The following is a 26182-nucleotide window of genomic DNA, read 5'->3' as shown; positions in this document are numbered from 1 at the left end:
CATAATGGCAACTTGTGTTGGTTCACTTTGACAAAGTGGTGTGTCTATGTTGGTGTGTTGGTCTTCTTCCCTCTCACGTGAAGAGAGCCTGCTTGGTTGAAGTCTCATCCACCAGCGCCTGGACTGTCATGCTCACCTTTATCATACCCTTCTCCTCTAGTATGTGATGAGGCAGACACAGCTTATCCTGTGGAGGATCCACAGAGAAGAGACAAACAGAGTGGGGGGAGGAGATCGGGAATGAGTGGGACAGACAAAACACAAGTAAATCAAGACCTTTCAATGCAACGATGGTGATGAGGGAACATAGACAGTACAGGTGTGTGTAGGAGTATGTTGGATAACCATTATGAAGAATCTGAACAGCATCATCCTTCAGAGAACAGCAACACAAAATAGGAGAGGTGGTAACTGTACATTTATTACCAGTTCCATTCACACCATCAGATATACAAGTCATTATAAAGCCTCACAGCAATGGCCGAGTTAAAACACACAGAACTAATAGTATAACGGCGTACCAATTGCAGTCGCTGGGTAAAATAAACTTCCATCCAATGTATCTTCATGAGGTTTTAAAGTAAGAAAATAAGTCTACAGTCTGAACCACGACAATAATACAATAGTCGGCCCAAAACTTCTACATACTGTAGTCATGTAACTCCCCCAGGGTAAATCAACTATAGCGATATGAAAGTTACGTACAGGTAACTTCCAAAATAAAGGAAACGCCAACATAAAGGGTCTTAATCGGGTGTTGGGCCATCACGAGCCAGAACAACTTCAATGCACCTTGGCATAGATTCTACAACTGTCTGGAACTCTATTGGAGGGATGCGTCACCATTCTTCCACAAAAAAACATCATAATTTGGGGTTTTGTTGATGGTGGTGGAAAACGCTGTCTCAGGCGCCGCTCCAGAATCTCCCATAAGTGTTAAATTTGATTGAGATCTGGGGAGTGAGAGGGCCATGGCATATGGTTTACATCGTTTTCATGCTCATCAAACCACTCAGTGATCACTTGTGCTCTGTCATCCTATGGGGACATCGCCATAGTAGCCAAAATAATGGCCTGTCTAGCCTTTTTATACATGACCCTATGGGATGTTAATTGCTTAATTAACTCAGGAACCACACCTGTGTGGAAGCATCTGCTTTCAATATATTTTGTATCCATCATTTACTCAAGCCTTTCCATTATTTTGGTAGTTACCTGTAGATGGTCGGGTGGTAAAGATGTGCCGTAGTGACGTGATTATTGAACCTTATTTAGTGGCAGTGTTCTGTAGTGACATTTTACAGTCTAGTCATAAGTGGTGTGTTTATTAGGTCCAAACTGATACACTGTTTGTTGTGTCTTTGTGTCATAGATGGCATCACTATTGAGCTTTACTATTTCCTTTGAGCAGACAGTATTGTACCTGTATTTGATGTGTCTTGAAGAGAGAAACCAATGCTACAAAAAAGTGCCAAGATCCAGCTTGATAGAGGAACCCTATTAATGCTCTGTGCTTACCTGGACCCAAACTAGATAGGCTGTATGGAACCAAGAGACAGTGTATGACCCCATACAACCCGGTCTGTGAACCTAGAGGGCATTAATAAAGCCAAGAGTCCAACATGATAGGCTTGATTTGACACATTGGCCAAAGAGTTGTAAAGAGTCTTCCGGTAAACCCCTTGTGTACAAGCTCCAGGATTCTTTCAACAGTTGGAATGTGCAGTATTGATGGGGACAGTATATGAATGCATGTGTGTGAGGTTGTGAGTTGGTATTTATTGGAGTTTATTGGTGTGCATCTGTAATGTGTGCATGAATAAAAGTGTGTGTGAGAGACACACTAGGTGAGTGAGTCAGCAGCTTTTTCTGGGCAGAGAAGAAGAGCACAGAAACGAGGTTGAAGAAAGAGGAGGATTGCGGACGGAGATGTGTTGGCACATGCGGGAGGGGGGGCTTTGACAGGAGATTGACAGGTGGCATTACGTCAGCTCGCTCCAGCTATAGGCCACAAACAGCAGGAGGAGACAGAACACATGTACTAGGCTCGAGCCAATCAGGTCCCAGGGCTGCCAGGCGGGAGACGGAACCAAGGCGACCTGTGTAGACACCACTGGGGCAGGGCTTGGGTTTGGACTCGGGTCCTCCCCCTGTCTGTCTGAGTTCCTCCCCTCTGTGGGGGTCTCCATGGCGACCAGGGCACACACGGTGACACGGATCGGCCGCAGGTGACACTGGATGATGTCATATGCTGAGCAGAGGGACGACTGAGGGCCCAAAGAGGAGCGGAGGAGGTAACATACAATGTAAATGAAGGTGAAGGGAGAAGGATTGGAAAAAGGAAAAGAAGTTGGAGGGATGAATGGAGAATGGGGGGAAGAGAATGATAAAGATAGAAAGGAAGGGGCTCACATAGGAACATCAAAGAATTTTGTGGATGAAGAAGAGAAATACAGCCAGATAGAAGTGGAGGAGAATAATGAGGGGGAAGAACAACACATAGGAGAAAAAATACCAGAACAAAGAAGAGGAAGAAAATGGGAAGGGAGTGCCAAGAAAAGAGAAATAAGGGGAGGGGATTCAGGGGAGAAGAAGAGAAGGAAGATAGAGGGTGGTCCGGCAGGAAAACAGAACAGAGAGAAACAAAGCAGGATATTAACCAGTGGGAACCGAGGTCAGGGGTCAAGGTGTGTGTTTTTTGTGCAGGGCTGCGCAGGCGTGGGTTACCAGGGCAATGTGCAGGGCTGCTTTTTGAGAGAGAGTGTGTGACTTACTCATTTTATCAAACTGAGACTGAACTCTATCTCTCTTTCAGAAAGCAGGCCATGCTGTGGTGTGGAGCGTTAGGAGCAATGAGGGTGCGGTCGGTGTCTGCCAGCTACACCTTCACTTGCATTTGCTAGCATTAGCTTTCAATCCAGCATAAAGCACCTGTTTCAGTGAGGCAGCGACATTTCAGCCAGCAAGCAGTAGGATTACAAGTTGGCTAGGGCCAGGTTACACAAGCAAAACCAGACTAGCAACAGCAAGCAAGCAGGAGGTCTAAGGAAGCAGCCAAGAGGTCTCAGACGGTCTCACTGTTGGTAATGGTGATACTTTGCATTCTAATGTACAGTCCCATCAGGCTACTCAAACACAGTGACTGAAAGGCAACTTTTGTAGTGTGAGGTTTCGACCAGGCTCATTGAGTGAAGAGAGAATCCTTTAAACACAATCACAGCTGTGGTTACTATACTAGGGTATGACCAAAGAATGTGTCCCACTGCTACTGTATATGTAATCACTGGGCGACAGAAATAATGGTCATAATTATTGAATATATTTACTAAAAGGAGCAATCACATAGCAACGAGGAGCTAGGGTCACTGGGCCAATTTGATACTCACACACAAGCACACTTATTAAAGAGCGATTGTCCCTAAAATGAAACTTATCGTTTTGAAAATGGCCTATGTGGCATCGAAAGGAGTCAAAAACATCTATTCTAGTGTCAAAATTGACTACAAAGTGTAAACAGGATAATGTTGGTCATAAAGATGATAGGAAATAATCGTATGTCACGGAATTAAGGGTACTGTAACAGTTTTCTGTGGGGTTGGGTTTATTTTAATCCTACCCACATTCCCACAGCACCCAAGTAACCATCAATTCGGAGCGCAGCTGCACAAGACCGATCTTAATGCCCTGATGATCAATTTGGTTTGAAATTCAATATCCCTTTGGGGCTAGTTAGGGACCATCAGTAAATTACACAATGTACTTGAGACAATATTTTAAAAGGTCAATAGCTCCAAATTTCAATGACTTAAACCTCAAACCAACTATAAATTGTAAAAAGTGGTATACAAATATTGAAAGCATTCGATGAGACAACTAAAAGATGTCCAACATGAAAATATTGCCCCATTTACATTGTGTAATTATTGATGGTCCCTAACTATCCCTAGAGATAGGCTATCCAAAGTCAAACCAACTTTGCCATGGTTGCACACCAGCTGGCTGAAGCTAATTGGCAAAATTATTTGTCTAACTCCTCACACCTGTGAACACTCATTAAGAAATGCTAGCAACCATGGCTGAATTCAAACGTGAATTGGTTCACGGTCACACCAATTCACGTTTGAATTCAGCCATGGTTGCTAGCATTTCTTAATGAGTGTTCACAGGTGTGAGGAGTTAGACAAATAATTTTGCCAATTAGCTTCAGCCAGCTGGTGTGCAACCGTGGCAAAGTTGGTTTGACTTGGTGTCATCAGCATTTCTTAATGATCCAACTCAGGAAGTGCAGTCGCCAAGTCCTATGTTACCAACCCATACACACACAAAATGTTTTAGTCAAGTAAATGACATGAGCACACCAGCTCCCGTTAAACTCATTTTTGTCTTTGGCACACGCTGGGGTCAGAAACAGGCAAGAGCCGGGTCAAAGTTTAAAAGTGTACCACTGGTCATTTGGTACACCATAGAGGAAGCCCAAAGCCTGTACAGTCCAGTGTAATGATGATGATGGAGCTCTAATGTTTGTGTCATAACTTTCTCTCTCTCTTTCAGAGGAGGTAGTGGGAGGTGCCAGTTCTGGGATCAAACTCTGTGCTCTGACTGGGAAGATTGTTTAAAGGTGATGATTATAAAAGGGGTTTGGTCCCAATGTCAAATACATATCCGAGAACTAACTATTACTGTATAACCTAAAGAAGTTGTAGACTTGTCAAATGGTCCAGTTTCATCCCAGCACTAGCATCTAGCCCTTTCTGATGCTCCATTCTAGTGTGTTTCGTATCTGTGTCCTCTACAGGCTGTTTGCTTCACTGATCCCTAATCAGCCCACCCACAACTAGATTCCAACCCCAATGATGCACTGTAGCATTTATTCAAACTTAACAGATCAAGGATCAGTTTCCTTCAGTCAAATCCCAACTCTAACAGGTGAATCTGAAATAGAGTGGCTGATTCAGGGTCAAGGTGCCACTATCTAACAGACAGGAGTGTCTCACCTCGGGAACGCCCATCTTCCTACAGGCATCCAGGAAGTTCTCCACGTTCCTCCGACACTTGGCCATGCTGAGTTTGGGCTATGGAGTCACACATAGAACACATAGCTCAACACAGACTATAACTGTCTATAACACAAAGAATCACCCATTCCTACTTATCCCTCTTCAACCCCTCATTGACCCCCAGACATACCACAGCGGACGAGGGCACATGGATGCTGGCCACGGAGCGTGGGCGAATGTGATTAGCCAGATGGCAGAGCACCACCCCGTCCATGAGGGAGGAGCCCAGGTCTTCAGGAAGAGCCACCTTCAGTCTGCTCTCTATACTCTGAGGGAAGACAGGAGGGGTAAGAGGGGTCAAAACATACACCTTAACACATGCACAAACCGAGGACATAATGCTCGTGGATGGGGAGTTGACTTCCAGACGAGAGTGAGGGAGAGAAAGAGATTGACAGAGAAGCTCTCACCTCTCTGAGTTGTTCCATCAGCTCCAGCTCTTCTCTCAGCTGTTCCATCTTCCTCCTCATGGTGAACTGAGGATCCACAGACTCCAGACTCTTATGGGTCCTCAGGAACACTACCCCCAACAGGCCGGAGGAGAGAACAACAGGTCAGCCGTTAGACAGGGAGCTCAGCAACTAACACTTACACATACTGTACAGTACACTTACATTCAGACCCACGCACACAAACACATGCTAGTATGCATTTCACACCTATAAAAGCACACACTGTAGCCTAAATACACTATACTGTATATACAAGTATGTGGACACCCCTTCAAATGAGTGGATTCGGCTATTCCAGCCAAACCCGTTGTTGACAGGTGTACCATGGCCGAGCAGCAGCACACAAGCCTAAGATCACCATGCGCAATGCCGAGCTTCAGCTTGAGTGGTGTAAAGCTTGCCGCCGTTGGACTCTGGAGCAGTGAAAGCACGTTTTCTGGGGTGATGAATTACGCTTCACCATCTGGCAGTCCGACGGATGAATCTGGGTTTGGCGGATGCAAGGAGAACACTACCTGCCAGAATACATAGTGCCAACTGTAAAGTTTGGTGGAGGAGGATTAATGGTCTAGCGCTGTTTTTCATGGTTCGGGCTAGGTCCCTTAGTTCTAGTGAAGGGAAATCTTAAAGCCACAGCATAAAATGACATCCTAGACGATTCTGCACTTCCAACTTTGTGGCAACAGTTTGGGGAAGGCCCTTTCCTTTTTCAGCAGGACAATGCTCCTGTGCACAAAGCGAGGTCCATAAAGAAATGGTTTGTTGAGATCGGTGTGGAAGAACTTGGCTGGCCTGACCTCAACCCCATTGAACACCTTTGGGATGAATTGGAACGCCGACTGCGAGCCATGCTTAATCACCCAACATCCGTGCCTGACCACACTAATGCTCTTGGGGCCTTAATGGAAGCAAGTCCCCGCAGCAATGTTCCAACATCTAGTGAAAAGCCTTCCCAGAAGAGTAGAGGCTGTTGTAGCAGCAATAAGGGGACCAACTCCATATTAATGACCATGATTTTGGAATGAGATGAGCAGGAGTCCACACACTTTTGGTCATGTAGTGTAAATGCATACTGCAATATTTCACTGACACCGAAATCACACTTTCTCTTACAAATGGATATGTAGCTATTGTTACTGCATGCTTGCATAACCCCTTATTCATATCCAGATGCACCCTACAGTGCTGGGCTCTGGGCTGCCTTCATTGTCATGAAAGCAGCCGCCTGCAGGAAGATTGAATGTGGAAAATTGGTTTCCCCTCAGACGTCCCACTTAGTCAATCCTGCATACCAACAGATAGCATGACCCCTCCAGGAACTACAGCAACTGACAGGAGATTTGAAGAGGCTTGACAATGGAGCATATTTATTTGTTTTGTGTTATTGTACTCATAAAAACAGAAGTCTTCTCTGTTTGTAATATATTCATAAAACCACTTTAACTGGTAAGCATAGGTATAACAAAGAAAACGCATTAGAGGAAATGAAGCATTTGTTTTAAAGTGTGGGAGGAGGAAATGTATTCAGAGGAGTGTGTGTGTGTGTGTGTGTGTGTGTGTGTGTGTGTGTGTGTGTGTGTGTGTGTGTGTGTGTGTGTGTGTGTGTGTGTGTGTGTGTGTGTGTGTGTGTAAAAGAGAAACAGCCTTGGCCTCTGATCACATGTTACAGCCATCGTTCTACAACATAGAAGTTAATCATTTGCTAAGTCTGTGGCCTATATTCTAGTCATAAATCTCCCTTGCAACAGCCTCCATATACAGCTCAGTGACACACCACTACATGGAACACATTCTGTAGCTCTGCCTTGTGGTACAAAGTCACATCACATGGGGGAGCCCAAGAGTCACTGGCCATTTCAACCCACGCTTGGGGAAAAGGAAAGGAGATTGCATTTTTAAAGTATTCACACTAGACTTTAATAACGTTGGCCCTATCTGACCATCTCTTACAGGGGCAATGGCTCCTTGAGGGGCTATCCCAGTAGGAAGTTAGAGATAAACACACACACAGGCCTCATCCAGAAGCATGAAAGGCTGATATAGAGTAGAGAGGGGCGATCACTCCTCCATCGCCATAGACAGAACAGGGTGTTGACTATTATAGAGGGTGTGAATGTGGCTAGGGAGGGGAACATTCAATAACAGAATGAGACGTGATCATGTAGAGAGGAAGCACAGATATGTCAATTATTGTAAACACACAGAGGTCTCATACTAGGGCAGCAGAACATTGACTAGACGAGGGGGTTCGTAGATAGAGCCAGTCACAATATAGCATGGGGGAATGATTTAACTCAACCCTCCTTCAGCTGTTCCTGGCCCTGACAATAACAATAACGGTTTATGACACCAGGGACTCATCTTAAAGCTGGTCACTCATCTTAAAGCTGGTCACGCAGTGATAAAACACAGGAGTTAACACAGGACATGATAAGCTCCTCCCCCTTTCTCCCCTTCTCTCTCTGATAATGTTTGGTCCTTAGAGGCCCATACTGACAGGCTGGCAGTCACTTTTACACAGATGGAGAAACAGAGGCTGCCTGGCATTCACTGACTACCCCATCAACAACTCACACACCACACACACCAGGATTGTGCTCAATTCTGAATCTGGGAATTTACTCACATTCAACTGATGAGTTGAAAATCAAATTGAATAAATGTGAATTTGAGTAACAGGAAGTAGAATGTAATTCAGTGCAAATCAATATAATGACATGTGTGATGTTTTATGTAAAAGATGTACAAAACATTAAGAACACCTGCTCTGTCCATGACAGACTGACCAGGTGAATCCAGGTGAAAGCTACGACACATTATTGATGTCACTTGTTAAATCCACTTCAATCATTCTAGATGAAGGGGATGAAACAGGTTAAAGAAGGATTTTTTAACCTTCAGACAACTGAGACATGGATTGTGTGTGTGCCAAAGTGCCTTTGAGTGGAGTATGGTAGTAGGTGCTAGGCACACTGGTTTGTGTCAAGAACCGAAACACTGCTGCGTTTTTCACGCTTGACAGTTTCCCATGTGTATGAAGAATGGTCCACAACCTAAAGGACATCCAGCCAACTTGACATAACTGTTGGGAGCATTGAAGTCAACAAGGGCCAGAATCCCTGAGGAATGGTTTTGACACCTTGTAGAGTCCATGCTCCGACAAATTGAGGCTGTTCTGAGGGCAAAAGGGGGTGTGCTCAGTGTATATTTTTTCAACTAGGCAAGTCATTTAAGAACCTATTGATATTTACAATGACGGCCAAACCCTAACGATGCTCAGCCAATTGTGCGGTGTCTATGGTACTCCCAATCACTGCCGGTTGTGATACAGCCTGGAATCGAATCAGGGTCTGTAGTGACGCATCTAGCACTGAGATGCAGTGCCTTAGACAGCTGCACCACTCAGGTGTACATAGACTTCACCTAATATAGAATAGAAGAGGTAGTAGAATTTCACTGAATACAATAACATTTCCTTTAATTCAAATTTGACTGTATCCTGTTTACTACCTCAGTTCAAATTCAAGAATTGAATTTACCTAGGTGTCTGGCTAGACTGCAAACTCTCCTTCCAAACTCATATTAAACATCTCCAATCCAAAATTAAATCTATTTAAAGCCTATTTCGCAAACAAAGCCTCCTTCACTCACGCCTCTAAACATACCCTCGTAAAACTGACTATCCTACCGATCCTCGACTTCGGCGATGTCATTTACAAAATAGCTTCCAATACTCTACTCAGCAAACTGGATGCAGTCTATCACAGTGCCATTCGTTTTGTCACCAAAGCCCCTTATACCAACCACCCCTGCAACCTGTATGCTCTAGTCAGCCAGCCCTTGCTACATATTCGTGGCCAGACCCACTGGCTCCAGGTCATCTATAAGTCTATGCTAGGTAAAGCGCCGCATTATCTCAGCTCACTGGTCACGATAACAACACCCACCCATAGCATGCGCTCCAGCAGGTACATCTCACTGGTCATCCCCAAAGCCAACACCTCCTTTGGCTGCCTTTCCTTCCAGTTCTCTGATGCCAATGACTAGAAAAAATGGCAAAAATCGCTGAAGCTGAAGACTTATATTTCCCTCACTAACTTTAAACATCAGCTATCTGAGCAGCTAACCGATCGCTGCAGCTGTACATAGCCCATCTGTAAATACCCATCCAATCTACCTACCTCATGCCCATAAAGTCTTTATTTACTTTTCTGCTTTTTTGCACACCAGTATTTCTACTTGCACATCACCATCTGCTCATCTATCACTCCAGGTTTAATTTGCTAAATTGTAATTACTTCGCTACTATGGCCTATTTATTGCCTTACCTCCTCACGCCATTTGCACACAATGTATATAGACTTTTTCCCCCTATTGTGTTATTGACTGTACGCTTGTTTATTCCATGTGTAACTCTGTGTTGTTGTTTGTGTCGCACCGCTTTGCTTTATCTTGGCCAGGTCACAGTTGTAAATGAGAACTTGTTCTCAACTAGCTTACCTGATTAAATAAAGGTGAAGTAAAAAAAAAAAAACATTTTCATTTATGAGGCATTCTCAATTAAATTCTGAATTGAGAACAACCCTGACACACATGAGAGCGCCCATGATGCGGACCCCTCAGGGGTGCGTGCTCAGTCCCCCTCTGTACTCACTGTTCACCCACGACTACAACACCATCATTAATTAAGTTTGCTGCAACACAACAGTGGTAGGCCTGATCACCATCAATGATGAGACAGCCTATAGGGAGGAGGTCAGAGACCTGACAGTGTGGTGCCAAGACAATAAGCTCTCCCTCAACGTGAGCAAGACAAAAGGAGCTGATCTTGGACTACAGGAAAAAGAGGACCAAGCACGCCTCCATTCTCATCGACGGGGCTGCAGTGGAGCAGGTTGAGAGCTTCAAGTTCCTTGGTGTCCACATCACCAACAAACTAACATGGTCGAAGCACACCAAGACAGTCGGGAAGAGGGCATGACAAAACCTATTCCCCCTCAGGAGACTGAAAAGATTTGGCATGGATCCTCAGATCCTCAAAAGGTTCTACAGCTGCACCATTGAGAGCATGGTTGCATCACTGCCTGGTATGGCAACTGCTCGGCCTCCGACTGCAAGGCAGAGGGTAGTGCGAACGTCCCACTACATCACTGGGGCCAAGCTTCCAGTCATCCAGGACATCTATACCAGGCGGTGTCAGAGGAAAGCCCAAAAAATGGTCAAAGACTCCAGTCACCCAAGTCATAGACTGTTCTCTCTGCTACCGCACGGCAAGCGGTACCGGAGCGCCAAGTCTAGGTCCTAAAGGCTCCTTAACAGCTTCTACCCTCAAGCCATAAGACTGCTGAACAATTAATCAAATGGCCACCCGGACTATTTACATTGACCCCCTTTGTGTTTACACTGCTGCTACTCGCTGTTTATTATCTATGCATAGTCACTTTACCCCTCCCTACATGTACAAATTACCTCGACTAACCTGTACCCCCGCACAATGACTCAGTACCCCCTGTATATAGGCTTGTTATTGTTATTTTATTGTGTTACTTTTATTTATTTTTTTATGTTATTTCGAAAATATTTTCTTAACTCTATTTCTTGAACTGCATTGTTGGTTAAGGGCTCGTAAGTATGCATTTCACAGTAAGGTCTACTTCACCTGTTGTATTCGGGCGCATGTGACAAATAGTTTGATTTGATAGTTGTGCATTTTGTTGTAATCGGAGGCTAATCCTGAGTGGTGTGGGTTTCCTGGGCATCCTAAAGGGAGTGAATGAACAGCAGAGAGAGAAAGAGGGAGAGATTGGGAAAGCGTAGAAAAGGAGCCACTGCCTCCTCTTAGCACATTTCAGAACTTAACACTCTGGGCTCACACACAGGCACAGCACAAACTCTCAGAACATTCTGGAAGGACACAGCACAGACTCTCAGAATATTCTGGATGGACACAGCACAGACTCTCAGAACATTACAGAAGGACAAAGCACAGACATTCAGAACATTCTGGAAGGACACAGCACAGAGTCTCAGAACATTCTGGAAGGGCACAGCATGAATGTATCCTACAGGGCAACATCTCTCTCTTTCTCTCTCTCATGCTCAGGCAAGCAGACCATCTGGACAGTTTTAGCACCAAACAACGCTTCCGAATATTTCTTCACCAAACAAATTGGTCCCAAAGCGATGACACAGCAAGATACTGTCATTGGTCCAGACAGTGTAGTCATGGAGATGACAGTTATAAAGTTAAAAACGTATACACTCTCTGTAGCTGGTCCTTCATAAAAAATAATGATAATGGACTACAGTTAAAAAGCGCTTTTTCACATCGTCTCAAAGAAGTTAATGTCAGTGAGCCAGCCAGCCTCAGCATGTATTTCTCTCAGTAAACTGGCACAGTTCAGCCCTGCTCAGTCTAGTCTAAATAACTTGTGGTGCCATGGATGGTGGATGGATACTAAATCAAAACAGGCAGAAACTGTGACCCGGTCAGAATTTACTGCATACACTATTCATACCCAGGCAGACTGGGCAGTCTAGGAGTCTGAATTCACCTCCCACCCCTATTGTTATCACATTCCAGTTTGCTCTCCTTTCCCTACGTCTGCTGTCTGCTCTGTCTACATTTTGTTTTCATCGTCTCTGTTTCTCTCCCTCTGTGTCTACATTTCTCTCTATGTCCCTCCTCTTTTATTTATTTCACTCTCTCTAGGAGATTTAGGATGTAGCCTTTCAGTTGGACAGGGTCAACATTCAGCCATAAAATGTTCTGACAAATGAAATACATTATGGAGACTGAGAACATTCCTCATCCTGCTGACAGGACTGCATTGGCTCAGAGCGAGAGAGCGAGAAAGAGAGCGAGAGAGAGAGCGAGAGAGAGAGAGAGAGAGAGAAAGAGAGCGAGAAAGAGAGCGAGAGAGAGAGAGAGAGAGAGAGAGAGAGAGAGAGAAAGAGAGCGAGAAAGAGAGAGAGAGAGAGAATAGAGAGGAAAATGTAATCCAAGGTGAACTTCCTTGTGTAAACAACTGTGTTTCGGTAAACAAAGGCGATAGTCAGAAAACAGGAAGTTAGAACATTGGTACTACCCCTCTCTGGCTCCAGTATAAAAACAACTCACTCCATTACTGTTAGAGAGAGAGAGCAGGAGAAAATAATATGAAAAAGAGAGATTTATTGAGATATGTCCTGTCAGGTTTTGACTGTGTCTTGGCAGTGCAACAAAGCTCTGGGGCATGCTTGTTGGCATTTCCCCTGTCTTCTCTTCCAGAAGGCTACACTGGCATGTTGGACACTGGCCTGCCCTGTACCAAGCCAGGCTGGGCACTGCCAAGGAAGACCCCTGGCCACAAAGCCCAGCTGGAGAAGGAGGAGGCGAGGGTCAGGGGAGAGGGTACAAGGGGTCAGGTGGAGGGTTGAGTGCAGGGTAGCATTCCTCCACCAAGCTCTCAGGGGCAAAGCCAACTCTCCCAAGGTCCATTTAGCTTCAGTGGAGTAGAGATGCTTTCTCTACATCCCCCTCTCTCCTTTGAAACTATTCTCCCTCCCAGCCTTCCAGAGGAATAGATAGCATCTCCTCTAAAATAGACTACTGTGTATGTAATGGCAGGGCGTTTATTTGTTCCAGTGTTATACACATTGATAGAGCCTCTGAGGGCACACACTGATTGGTGATGGGGTCAGAGAAAGAGCGAGAGAGACAAGAGAAAGAAAGATAGAGGATGACATCTCTGTGTGTCTTGCTTTCAACAACAAACCCAGTTTAACACTATCTAATGGCCACACAGTGGTGTTCTACCCCAAAAGGAAATCCTGTATCACAGAGGAAGTTTCCAATCCTGGTTCCTTTCTAGTCAGTCAATGCTGCTACTGTGTGACATCACCCACTCAGAGGATAGTAAAATCTCTTGGCAGCTGGTGTTGTTTACGAAGTCAAAGGTCAATAACAGCTACTACAGCACACGGTCATCAGTATCAGTACAGTCATTCTGCGTCGTAGTTCTGCCCTCAGACATCCACACACAAACAGGCTAACCGTGTTACCAACAACTACTGCTGGTGGTGTGACCCTAGACACACTGATTTGGAATGGTGCCCTTAGCTCGGGTTCTGGGACCTGATTGGCTGTTAATGAGGTCAGACACTCCTGATCTAAACTCCTATTGGTTACTGGTGATGTCACCTCCCTGAGGCCTGACCTGTTTATTGGTGCGTGGCTATGATTGGCTCTTTATTGAAAACAAATATGCAGCTATCAACACTGTTCTCACTACTAGGATATCCCATATGATAGATTGTCCAACATTCCTTTTCAACATTACTGCTCCTTGGAACATTTTTATTTTCTTTCTTCATGTCTATGTTATTATAATACCTATTGGTCTTTTACCCTGCCATTGGTGGTTTACTCTTACACATGCATTGGAAAACCCTTTGAAAATGGTAGTAGATGAAAAGTGATATACAAATAAAATTGTTATCATTAGCAACGGGAGAGTAATAAAATGCTCATGTTGACTTTGACTCCATGCTGATGTCATAAAAACGCACCCTTAGAACATGTTAAACAATCCTGTAACATGAGTCGCCCTGGGGGGAAAATGGCTGCTGGCAGCTTCCGGTTTCCTCCTGATGGAAGAGGGATATCCCCAGTGAGACCATTATCTAACAGTTCAAATATAAATACATAAATACCCTGAGCTATAGAAGGGAAGCCGGAGTAGAGCAACAGACCAGTATGAAGCTGTATGTCAAATCAAATCGTATTTGTCACATGCTTGGTATACAACAGGTGTAGACTACCAGTGAAATGCTTACTTACAGGCCTTTCCCAACAATCCAGAGAGAAAAAACATATAAATACACGAGGAATAACTACACAATGAGTAACTTGAATAACTTGGCTATATACTGTACATGGGGTACCAGTACCGAGTCGATGTGCAGGGGTATGAGGGAATTGAGGTAGATACAGTGGGGCAAAAAAGTATTTAGTCAGCCACCAATTGTGCAAGTTCTCCCACCTCAAAAGATGAGAGAGGCCTGTAATTTTCATCATAGGTACACTTCAACTATGACAGACAAAATGAGAAAAAAAATCCAGAAAATCACATTGTAGGATTTTTTATGAATTTATTTGCAAATTATGGTGGAAAATAAGTATTTGGTCACCTACAAACAAGCAAGATTTCTGGCTCTCACAGACCTGTAACTTCTTCTTTAAGAGGCTCCTCTGTCCTCCACTCGTTACCTGTATTAATGGCACCTGTTTGAACTTGTTATCAGTATAAAAGACAACTGTCCACAACCTCAAACAGTCACACTCCAAACTCCACTATGGCCAAGACCAAAGAGCTGTCAAAGGACACCAGAAACAAAATTGTAGACCTGCACCAGGCTGGGAAGACTGAATCTGCAATAGGTAAGCAACTTGGTTTGAAGAAATCAACTGTGGGAGCAATTATTAGGAAATGGAAGACATACAAGACCACTGATAATCTCCCTCGATCTGGGGACCCACGGAAGATCTCACCCCGTGGGGTCAAAGGGATCACAAGAACGGTGAGCAAAAATCCCAGAACCACACAGGGGGACCTAGTGAATGACCTGCAGAGAGCTGGGACCAAAGTAACAAAGCCTACCATCAGTAACACACTACGCCACCAGGGACTCAAATCCTGCAGTGCCAGATGTGTCCCCCTGCTTAAGCTAGTACATGTCCAGGCCCGTCTGAAGTTTGCTAGAGAGCATTTGGATGATCCTGAAGAAGATTGTGAGAATGTCATATGGTCAGATGAAACCAAAATATAACTTTTTGGTAAAAACTCAACTTGTTGTGTTTGGAGGACAAAGAAGGCTGAGTTGCATCCAAAGAACACCATACCTACTGTGAAGCATGGGGGTGGAAACATCATGCTTTGGGGCTGTTTTTCTGCAAAGGGACCAGGACGACTGATTTGTGTAAAGGAAAGAATGAATGGGGCCATGTATCGTGAGACTTTGAGTGAAAACCTCCTTCCATCAGCAAGGGCATTGAAGATGAAACGTGCTGGGTCTTTCACCATGACAATGATCCCAAACATACCGCCGGGGCAACGAAGGAGTGGCTTCGTAAGAAGCATTTCAAGGTCCTGGAGTGGCCTAGCCAGTCTCCAGATCTCAACCCCATAGAAAATCTTTTGAGGGAGTTGAAAGTCTGTGTTGCCCAGCGACAGCCCCAAAACATTACTACTCTAGTGTAGATCTGCATGGAGGAATGGGCCAAAATACCAGCAACATTGTGTGAAAACCTTGTGAAGACTTACAGAAAAAGTTTGACCTCTGTCATTGCCAACAAAGGGTATATAACAAAGTATTGGGATAAACTTTTGTTATTGACCAAATACTTATTTTCCACCATAATTTGCAAATAAATTCATTAAAAATCCTACATTGTGATTTTCTGGATTTTTTTCTTCTCATTTTGTCTGTCATAGTTGAAGTGTACCTATGATGAAAATTACAGGCCTCTCTCATCTTTTTAAGTGGGAGAACTTGCACAATTGGTGGCTGACTAAATACTTTTTTGCCCCACCGTATGTACATATAGTTAGGGGTAAAGTGACTAGGCAACAGGATAGATAATAAACAGTAGCAGCAGTGATGAGTCAAGAGTGCAAACATGGTCAATGCAGATAGTCCGGGTAGCTATTGGTTAACTATTTAGTAGTCTTATGGCTTAGTGGTAGAAGCTCTCTCTCTCTATGTGTGAGTGAGTGAGTGAGTGAGTGAGGGAGTATGAACCCAGTCTGCTTTCCCACCCATATTAGCCCTGGCATGAAAGATCTGGTGTCTGTGTTTAATAGGTTTTCATGCAGAGCCTGTATCAGAGTAGACTTAATGGAGGATGTCTATGTGTGTTGCTAGATCTGGACTGTGGTTGTACTGGGAGTGAACATACTGAGAAACATGCTGTTCTAATAACTGCAGGGGGAATGAACACGTTCTGTGTCAGACACAATGTGGTAAAACAACTTACTGTACCCAGACACAGAAACACACAAATCTGTGTGTATAAATGTGCATGTGTGTCAGAGAGTATGTGTGTTTAGAGTATGTGGATGTGTGTTAGTGTTGTTGGGTACAGGAGGGCTCCAGACTTATACCTATTCAAGAAATAAGTTGTTTCATCTAACATACAGTGCCTTGCGAAAGTATTCGGCCCCCTTGAGCTTTGCGACCTTTTGCCACATTTCAGGCTTCAAACATAAAGATATAAAACTGTATTTTTTTGTGAAGAATCAACAACAAGTGGGACACAATCATGAAGTGGAACGACATTTATTGGATATTTCAAACTTTTTTAACAAATCAAAAACTGAAAAATTGGGCGTGCAAAATTATTCAGCCCCTTTACTTTCAGTGCAGCAAACTCTCTCCAGAAGTTCAGTGAGGATCTCTGAATGATCCAATGTTGACCTAAATGACTAATGATGATAAATACAATCCACCTGTGTGTAATCAAGTCTCTGTATAAATGCACCTGCACTGTGATAGTCTCAGAGGTCCGTTAAAAGCGCAGAGAGCATCATGAAGAACAAGGAACACACCAGGCAGGTCCGAGATACTGTTGTGAAGAAGTTTAAAGCCGGATTTGGATACAAAAAGATTTCCCAAGCTTTAAACATCCCAAGGAGCACTGTGCAAGCGATAATATTGAAATGGAAGGAGTATCAGACCACTGCAAATCTACCAAGACCTGGCCGTCCCTCTAAACTTTCAGCTCATACAAGGAGAAGACTGATCAGAGATGCAGCCAAGAGGCCCATGATCACTCTGGATGAACTGCAAAGATCTACAGCTGAGGTGGGAGACTCTGTCCATAGGACAACAATCAGTCGTATATTGCACAAATCTGGCCTTTATGGAAGAGTGGCAAGAAGAAAGCCATTTCTTAAAGATATCCATAAAAAGTGTCGTTTAAAGTTTGCCACAAGCCACCTGGGAGACACACCAAACATGTGGAAGAAGGTGCTCTGGTCAGATGAAACCAAAATTGAACTTTTTGGCAACAATGCAAAACGTTATGTTTGGCATAAAAGCAACACAGCTGAACACACCATCCCCACTGTCAAACATGGTGGTGGCAGCATCATGGTTTGGGCCTGCTTTTCTTCAGCAGGGACAGGGAAGATGGTTAACATTGTTGGGAAGATGGATGGAGCCAAATACAGGACCATTCTGGAAGAACCTGATGGAGTCTGCAAAAGACCTGAGACTGGGATGGAGATTTGTCTTCCAGCAAGACAATGATCCAAAAAATAAAGCAAAATCTACAATGGAATGGTTCAAAAATAAACATATCCAGGTGTTAGAATGGCCAAGTCAAAGTCCAGACCTGAATCCAATCGAGAATCTGTGGAAAGAACTGAAAACTGCTGTTCACAAATGCTCTCCATCCAACCTCACTGAGCTCGAGCTGTTTTGCAAGGAGGAATGGGAAAAAATGTCAGTCTCTCGATGTGCAAAACTGATAGAGACATACCTCAAGCGACTTACAGCTGTAATCGCAGCAAAAGGTGGCGCTACAAAGTATTAACTTAAGGGGGCTGAATAATTTTGCACGCCCAATTTTTCAGTTTTTGATTTGTTAAAAAAGTTTGAAATATCCAATAAATGTCGTTCCACTTCATGATTGTGTCCCACTTGTTGTTGATTCTTCACAAAAAAATACAGTTTTATATCTTTATGTTTGAAGCCTGAAATGTGGCAAAAGGTCGCAAAGTTCAAGGGGGCCGAATACTTTCTCAAGGCACTGTATCCAAGTAGGAATGCATCATAAAGGTATTTTGTTGTGTAATACCTAAACCAATGATTGGCATGAATTTGTTGCATGAATTTTACTGGTAAAATAGGGCTCCAGAATTGCAGATTTGCATACAAATGTTGCTAACAAATAGGCTAATGACTGAGAAGGGGAAACTCTACTTAATTTCAAAATTTCTTCCTCCCCTTCTCTCCAGCTAGTCTACCAGATATAAGAGGACGATGCTCTTCTTTTGAGCCTAAAATTAAGAAAATCGGCCCAAAATTCTACGAGTGTGCCCTCACACTCCACATGAGTGGCAGAGTCCCCCCCCCCCCCCCCCCCTCATACTAGGGTTGGGTGGTATCTAGATTTTCATACTGTCATACCGTTTCTGTATCATACCGGGGTATACGTATTACCGGAAGTGCACACAAGGGGCGCAATAAATAAAAAAAATGTGGAAGCACAAAACAATGTAGGCAACAGGGATCTTGATCCAGGAGGGGATTGAATGTCTCTGCTGTAACCAATAAGCTTGATCATGACATCTAACCACTTAGATAGCAAGTTAGCAAACCAAATGCATAGCTGGATATCATGTATGTTAGATTTGTTATATTTATAAATAACTTATAGTTAGTTATAAGCAGTGGTGAAGCACACCATCCCGCGAGCTGCTGCTGTATTAACGGTATTCAAAATCATATCGTTGGTATTTCGGTATACCCCGGATACGGTACAAACGGTATATTGCCGAAGCCTAACATGCCTACCACACCGGTCGTATCGCGTGCGCGAGCATTGCAAAATAAATTTACAAATACATGTTATTCTATCATTGTACCCATACTGCTCGCTCGCGCCAACGAGCGTCTATGTTGCCAGGCGCTAAAATAGAAGTTGATTCTATTTGTGACGCAGAACACGTTGCAAGTCCTGCCTCTCCCATCTCATTGGTTTTTAGAAGCATATACCCACGTGGGTGATTGAAAGATGAACTGAGGTCGGTTGTGGTAATGCACCTTATTATGAAAATTAGTTGCCAATCGCCATTTAAAGTCCAAAGAAGAAAAAGAAGCCTGGAAGGAGGTGAGATGACTAGAAACGATTCGGTTGACCGATTTATGTGTGGATTCATTGTCGGAGTAGAGGACCTTGTGATTTCAGGTAAAATAACAACTCAATGTTTATATCCCAGGACAAATTAGCTAGCAACAGCAAGATAACTAGCTAAATAGGACAAATTGGCTAGCAACTGCAAGCTAGCTAGATACATCTCCATAAATGTTTCATGCTTTTCGACCTGTCCCCAAATTAATATAATTGCTTCAGTTTGTTTTGAAATTTCAACCTGCATGTTGTAATCGCGTTTGGTGTCGGGGGACAAAATCAATTTGCGCACGATCGCACGCATCCGGTTTGGGCATGGTGTAAAACACAGTCAGGGAGCAGAGTCATCAAAACAACCCAAACATGTGGTCCAAGGCACAGATGTGACCGCAAAAGTACACTGCACACTTTCATCACACACACCCCCATGGCTTGGAACGAGGGATAGACAGATTAGAGACGAAAGATCACAGCGAGTGTGTGATAGATAGAAAGAGAGGAAAAACATACAAAACAAAATAAAAAAAGGAAAAGAGGGAGAGAAATTTAAGTCACACAAATGCACATTGTTTGCAAACATCTGAGACTCTGTCGAGTTGTTTTGTTTTCGAGGCCTCCGATTGGCCGAATAATCGAAAGGAATGACCTACCACTGGTGTGCATGACTCCATCGCCTGGTCTAGGGGGAGTGTCTTTATCGACGGACAGGGCCTGTGTGAGGAGGGGGCGGAGACAGGGCTGGGGCGAGAAGGGCAGTGAGGCAGGGGCTAGAGGTAGAGGGGTAGTGTGGTGCAAGGGGGGGGGCAAGTAGAAGAAGACAGGTCCATTCCAAAACCACACCCCAAAAACACGAGACACCAGAAAAAGTCCCCGAAAATTTGGTTTGAATTTTAAAACAGAAGGGAACGAAACAGGCAGCGGCAGTTGACAATCGCATGCAAAGGCAGATTGGGTTAGATAAAGGGATGTGATTGGAGTGAGAATTGGTGTGAGAGGTCATGCAGCAGTTGGTAGAAAGATAGAAAGGGAGTAAAAGGTGAGGGGGAGGAAAGGAAGAAACAAATGAAATGAGAGAAAAAAAACAACACAAAACAAAGATAAAAAAATAAATCAATATTAGTGCCATTTCACAATACAGATTTCATGACATGCTGTTAATGTTAGCAGGTAAAGCTACATTTCACACACTACAGTAGTAACGTACTGTATGTGGCAACTAGCTGGATGGATGCTAACTCTAATTCTACAAGCAGTGAACATCAGACGCTAGAGTCATTTCGGTGAACCTGCACCCAAAGCCATCTGACCATGAGAATACCAGACAGGATTCGGAAAGCATCGTAGAGACATTGTTTTTCTCAACCCAGAGTCTGTGGACCGGCTCTATTCCATAGGATGTAGTTAACCAGTCCGTCAGTTATTTAACTCAAAGAAGGAAGAGACTGTATGTGTGTTTGTATCCTCTTCCCCATAGCCACTCTTTGGGATTGGGTGCAGAGTACTCACACCCACGTATTCTCAGCGAACACACATCACTTTCTCTCTGGGCCATGTTCACACAGCATTACAGAAACATTGTGGGAGCATTGCATGTTAGTCAGGACTGGGTCGGTAGCCTCTACAGCATGACCCAACTGCTGCTGCTGATGATTATTTTGGGGACAGAGGGTGTTAATGAGATATTATGTGCCTCATTAGAAGTTGTGAATTTTGGGGTGGGATTGTGACTTTTGGGGGGGATTGACTCTTGACTATTGGAGGAACTGAACCCATGTCTTTTTTACTTTGGGTTAATGGTATAACCCAATAAAAGTTGTATCGGGGTGTGGGAGGATTTGGGGTCTGGGGGAGAAGCAGAGCGGAGGGGATTGAGGGCATCCATGTCTTCATTTTGGAGAGAAACGCATGAATGGACTCTATCAGGGACTGTAGTCTGTGTAGACAGTTGGAGGAATTGTGCACCTATCTGACTGAGATGTGTGAAATGTATTGATTATGGAGACTATAGAGGGGTACCCGCCATCACTAACCCCTATAGCGTGCCATGCCCAGCCTGCACTCACCCGAGCGGGGCTTCAACCCGAAGGGAGGGGTGGGAGGAGTGGTAAACGTGGTACCGCTGCCTGGAACTCTGTCTTCTCCCTGGTAGAGAGTCAAAGGGAGTACAGGCATAAAGGTTAGGGACCCTCTTCTCCTGAGAGTACACTTAAACAACACACACATTATCTAGGTCTACTGGGGACAAGAAAGCTGGTGGTGTATGTGTGTGAGCACTGTATATGTGTGTATGAAGAACATGTTTGTGCAGGATTCAGATTGGTGTCCTATACAATGACTATGTAACACTACAGATGACCTCTGAGATGGCTTAACTAGATCATAACTCACCCTGTCCCTTTCTCTCTGACCCTCACCCAGATTGACTGGTATGGCCAGTGTTTCTATGGCCATGTAGCTGGTATTGGATATGGTGTTGCTATGTGGTAACAGTGCTCTCTTCAAGTGGTCAGTGTTGGATGTGTGCCCTGTCCCCAATAGCGGGCCTTGTCTCTGTGTGTGTGTGTGACAACGCTAGAGCATTGTTAAAGATTTTGAAAGAATTGCCAGACAATAGCTGTGCTCGAATACCCATACTAACATATTATTATTATTTATTTTACCTTTATTTAACTAGGCAAGTTAGTTAAGAACACATTTTTATTTTCAATGACGGCCTAGGAACAGTGGGTTAACTGCTTTGTTCAGGGGCAGAACGACAGATTTTTACCTTGTCAGCTCGGGGATTCGATCTTGCAACCTTTCAGTTACTAGACCAACGCTCTAACCACTAGGCTACCTGCAGCCCTAACATACTGTATACTACAAACTTAATGGGCATATACAATAAGTTAATTTTAGCATACTGTAAACGAACAGTATCCTTTCAGTTGAGCGTACTAGCGCTTTGCCTGTCTACCGGAAGTTGATGCTGTTGCTATGCAACTTCTTGCTAGCTTGTTAGCATAACAAATTACTAGCTAGACATCTTACGACTTCATTAACAATGTCCATTGAGAACGCACAACAAATATACCACTTAGCTAAGCTAAGAATTACATGAATAATCAAGTCAATAAACGTTGGGCAGTAAGTTAGATAGCATATAGTCCATATACTGGCCAACTAACGTTAGGTAGCTAGCTAACATACTGGTACATACAAGCAACTGCTGTAATGATATGCTATGTAGTTCGTAAGGCTAGAGTAGCTAACAAATTGTCATCCAAAATAACATGTAAAGTAACTTATTTGAAAAGTCATGACTTTATTACATTGCTCAACATTTTCTTAACATTTGTCATTATTAGCTAAAGCAATGAATTTGTATCAGCTCTCGTTAGACTTCGGCTGCATATTTTCCGCCATTTTCTTCAAATCTGAAAAGTTGTGAAACCACGCCCATTTTCTGAATAATTGCATTATGGGCTCTAAAAGCACAGAAATAGTGTCCACTGCTTGTACAAGTCGTAGTTTGGGAACTTTTGGCATACTAACTATATCCATAATATGTCCAATAAACAAACTACATACTAAATTTACGTCACAAATGGTATGGTTAGTATGAGTATTGAAACACAGCTAATGTCTTCTCCTTGTTATGTGCTATGCTGTTGTTCCTTCTTCCTTGGTCCTGGTGTGTTTCCACTATAGGGTTTTCAACCCTCCGGCTAGAGCTTTTTAAAGAAATTAAACCAACTTTTAAAGTTCAAAAGCATTTGGTTAAGCCTATAAAGTGTGAGCCAATCCCTGTCTTGCTCTGAAGCTCAGGACCAAACATTAGCCGGAGACTGTATCTGTGCAACAGCTTCCATGGTATTGACCCAGACTGGGTCGGGATGTTTGTTTGTAAACTATTGGTCAACTTCACATACTGCAAACTATAGAAACATGCTACACGTCACAAAACAAAATCTCACACAGACACAACAAAAACAACACATACAAGCACCTGCTTCAAATAATTCCCTTCATCTATTGTACCTCTATAAGCGTAAACAAAGGTACGATCAAAGTTACAGATATGCAAAACAGCAGACCGACACACAGGTCTAAAAGGTAATGGGTTGGCTAGCTAGGTAACAGGATAGAGGTCACACCAGCACACCTACTGGTCACATAGTGCTGAATCCTAACTTGATGCAAGTAAACGGTCATGCAATCTTGCATTGAAGTCAATGACATATTTTTGCAGAAACTCAATTACGCACGGATCTTGAGTTAGGATTCAACCTCTAATGCACTTAACCACATATCTAGGATGAGCTTACCCCTACTGTAGCCCTCTTTGGAACTGTAACACTTCACACAAAAACTGACTTGGGACCAGTGGTCAAGGGCATTAGTGACCACACACAAACACACACACACACACCGACACTAGATGAGGGGAGTCAGAGGAAGGGATTGGCTGGTAAGCCTGAGGGGGCGTGGCCACCCATGGCTTGTTACTAGGGTTACCTGGTTGGACATATGTGTCTCATATTGTTGGTATGCAAGCTGGGCCTCCAGCCTGGCCCTCTCTAGAATCAACTCTCGTTTCTTCTGGAACTCAAAGCCTCCATCGGGAGTGTCCCACTAGATAGAACATACCAACCAGTGGAACTTATTTGTACATCTACCACACCAATTCAATCTTTACTTCCAGAAAGAATTATACTCTACAAAGGAGACAAGCTTACACTCTAATACAGCTCCAAAACAACATTCACCACAACTCAAATAAGTTATACTACAAACAAGTCATCTTAACAATATCCAACTACCAACGAGCAGCAGAGCTATATTACAGCAGGAATAGGACGTGCATTGCTGCTTGCTCAGGGAGGGAGACTAAACACACACCAACTCAGGAGAGGGGTTTTAGTCTGTAACACAGATGCTGATATATTTTAGTTTGACACCGTCAGACACACCCAGATGGGGCACATACTCACACAATGGTCATAGTCAGAGGTCATGCAGTATAGGTCTAAAATATATATATATTTTTAAGAATCCTTATCAAGCTACACACAATACCCCATAATGACGACGCGAATACAGAATAAATTATTGCAAATAAAATAAAATAAACAGAAATACCTTATTTACATAAGTATTCAGACCCTTTGCTATGAGACTCAAAATTGAGCTCAGGTGCATCTGTTTCCATTGATCATCCTTGAGATTTTTCTACAACTTTATTAGAGTCCACCTGTGGTAAATGGACTTGATTTGGAAAGGCACACACCTTTCTATATAAAAGGTCCCACAGTTGACAGTGCATGTCAGAGCAAAAACCAAGCCATGAGGTCGAAGGAATTGTCCGTAAAGCTCCGAAACAGGATTATGTCGAGGCACAGATCTGGGGAAGGGTACCAAAAAATGTCTGCACCAAAAACCCAGGGGCCTCCATCATTCTTAAATGGAAGAAGTTTGGAACCACCAAGACTCTTCCTAGAGCTGTCCACCGGGCCAAACTGAGCAATCGGGGGAGAAGGGCCTTGGTCAGGGAGTTACCAAAAACCCGATGGTCTCTCTGACAGAGCTCCAGAGTTCCTCTGTGGAGATGGGAGAACCTTCCAGAAGGACAACCATCTCTGCAGCACTCCACCAATCTGGCCTTTATGGAAGTGTGGCCAGACGGAAGCCACTCCTCAGTAAAAGGACTCTCAGACCATGAGAGGCAAAATTCTCTGGTCTGATGAAACCAAGATTGAACTCTTTGGCCAAGTGCCACGTCTGGAGGAAACCTGGCACCATCCCTACGGTGAAGCATGGTGGTGGCAGCATCATGCTGTGGGGATGTTTTTCAGCGGAAGGGACTGTGAGACTAGTCAGGATCGAGAGAAAGATGAACAGAGCAAAGTACAGAGAGATCCTTGATGAAAACCTGCTCCAAGGCGCTCAGGACCTCCAACTGGGCCAAAGGTTCACCTTTCAACAGGACAACGACCCAAAGCACACAGCCAAGACAACGTAGGAGTGGCTTGAGTGGCCCAGCCAGAGCCCGGACATGAACCCAATCTAACATCTCTGGAGAGACCTGAAAATAGCTGTGCAGCGACGCTCCCCATCCAACCTGACAGACCTTGACAGGACCTGCAGAGAGCAATGGGAGAAACTCCCCAAATACAGGTGTGCCAAGCTTGTTACGTCATACCCAAGAAGACTCAAGATTGTAATCACTGCCAAAGGTGCTTAAACGATGTACAGAGTAAACGGTCTGAATACCTATGTAAATGTGATATTTATGTTATTTATTTTTACTACATTTGCTGACATTTCTAAAAATGTGTTTTTGTTTTGTCATTATGGGGTATTGTGATGTCATTATGGGGTATTGTGATATCATTATGGGGTATTGTGATATCATTATGGGGTATTGCGTGTAGATTGATGAGGGGGAAACAACAATTTAATCCATTTCAGAATAAGGCTGTAACATAACAAAATTTGGAAAAAGTCAAGGGGTCTGAATACTTTCCTAATGCATTGAAGGTGTGTACATTATGCAGTAAAACCAAATATGCGAGTCTCACCTTGGGTGTGGTTTGTTCTTCACTGCCGTCACTGTCTTGGCCACTGTAGTGAGAAAGAGAGGGACAGAGAGAGAGTAAGAAATAACGCATGTGTGCACGCAATGCGCACATACACAGACACACAGTCTTACTTGAGAGAGTCTTCCACCATGACCATCTCAACAGGGTAAAGCTGAACTCCAGATAGGTCCTCTGTTTCCATACTCACTCTGAGAG

The 26182-nt window shown here is 43.8% G+C and overlaps 1 protein-coding gene across 2 annotated transcripts in view; it reads right to left on the bottom strand.

The window, feature by feature from the left end:
• Window positions 1–396: 396 nt before the first annotated feature.
• LOC110501734 (leucine-rich repeat and calponin homology domain-containing protein 1) overlaps window positions 397–26182 on the bottom strand; it is a 99891-nt gene continuing 74105 nt past the window's right edge. The window contains exons 12-20 of one of the 2 annotated variants that reach the window (XM_021579482.3): window positions 26098–26175; window positions 25967–26009; window positions 23904–24020; window positions 21470–21548; window positions 20057–20173; window positions 5468–5577; window positions 5188–5325; window positions 4995–5072; window positions 397–2267 (exon numbers count right to left, since the gene is read on the bottom strand). In XM_021579482.3, coding sequence (XP_021435157.2) covers window positions 1983–2267; window positions 4995–5072; window positions 5188–5325; window positions 5468–5577; window positions 20057–20173; window positions 21470–21548; window positions 23904–24020; window positions 25967–26009; window positions 26098–26175 — 1045 coding nt within the window. In that variant the 3' untranslated portion in view covers window positions 397–1982. The remainder of the gene's footprint in view (window positions 2268–4994; window positions 5073–5187; window positions 5326–5467; window positions 5578–20056; window positions 20174–21469; window positions 21549–23903; window positions 24021–25966; window positions 26010–26097; window positions 26176–26182) is intronic. The other variant, XM_021579484.3, reaches the window with a different exon arrangement.

Source organism: Oncorhynchus mykiss, chromosome 22 (genome assembly GCF_057628025.1).
Source record: "Oncorhynchus mykiss isolate SJ-2025 chromosome 22, ASM5762802v1, whole genome shotgun sequence".
NCBI lineage: Eukaryota > Metazoa > Chordata > Actinopteri > Salmoniformes > Salmonidae > Oncorhynchus > Oncorhynchus mykiss.
Note: the sequence above shows the minus strand (reverse complement) of the source record. Positions and strands in the feature narration are given on the sequence as shown.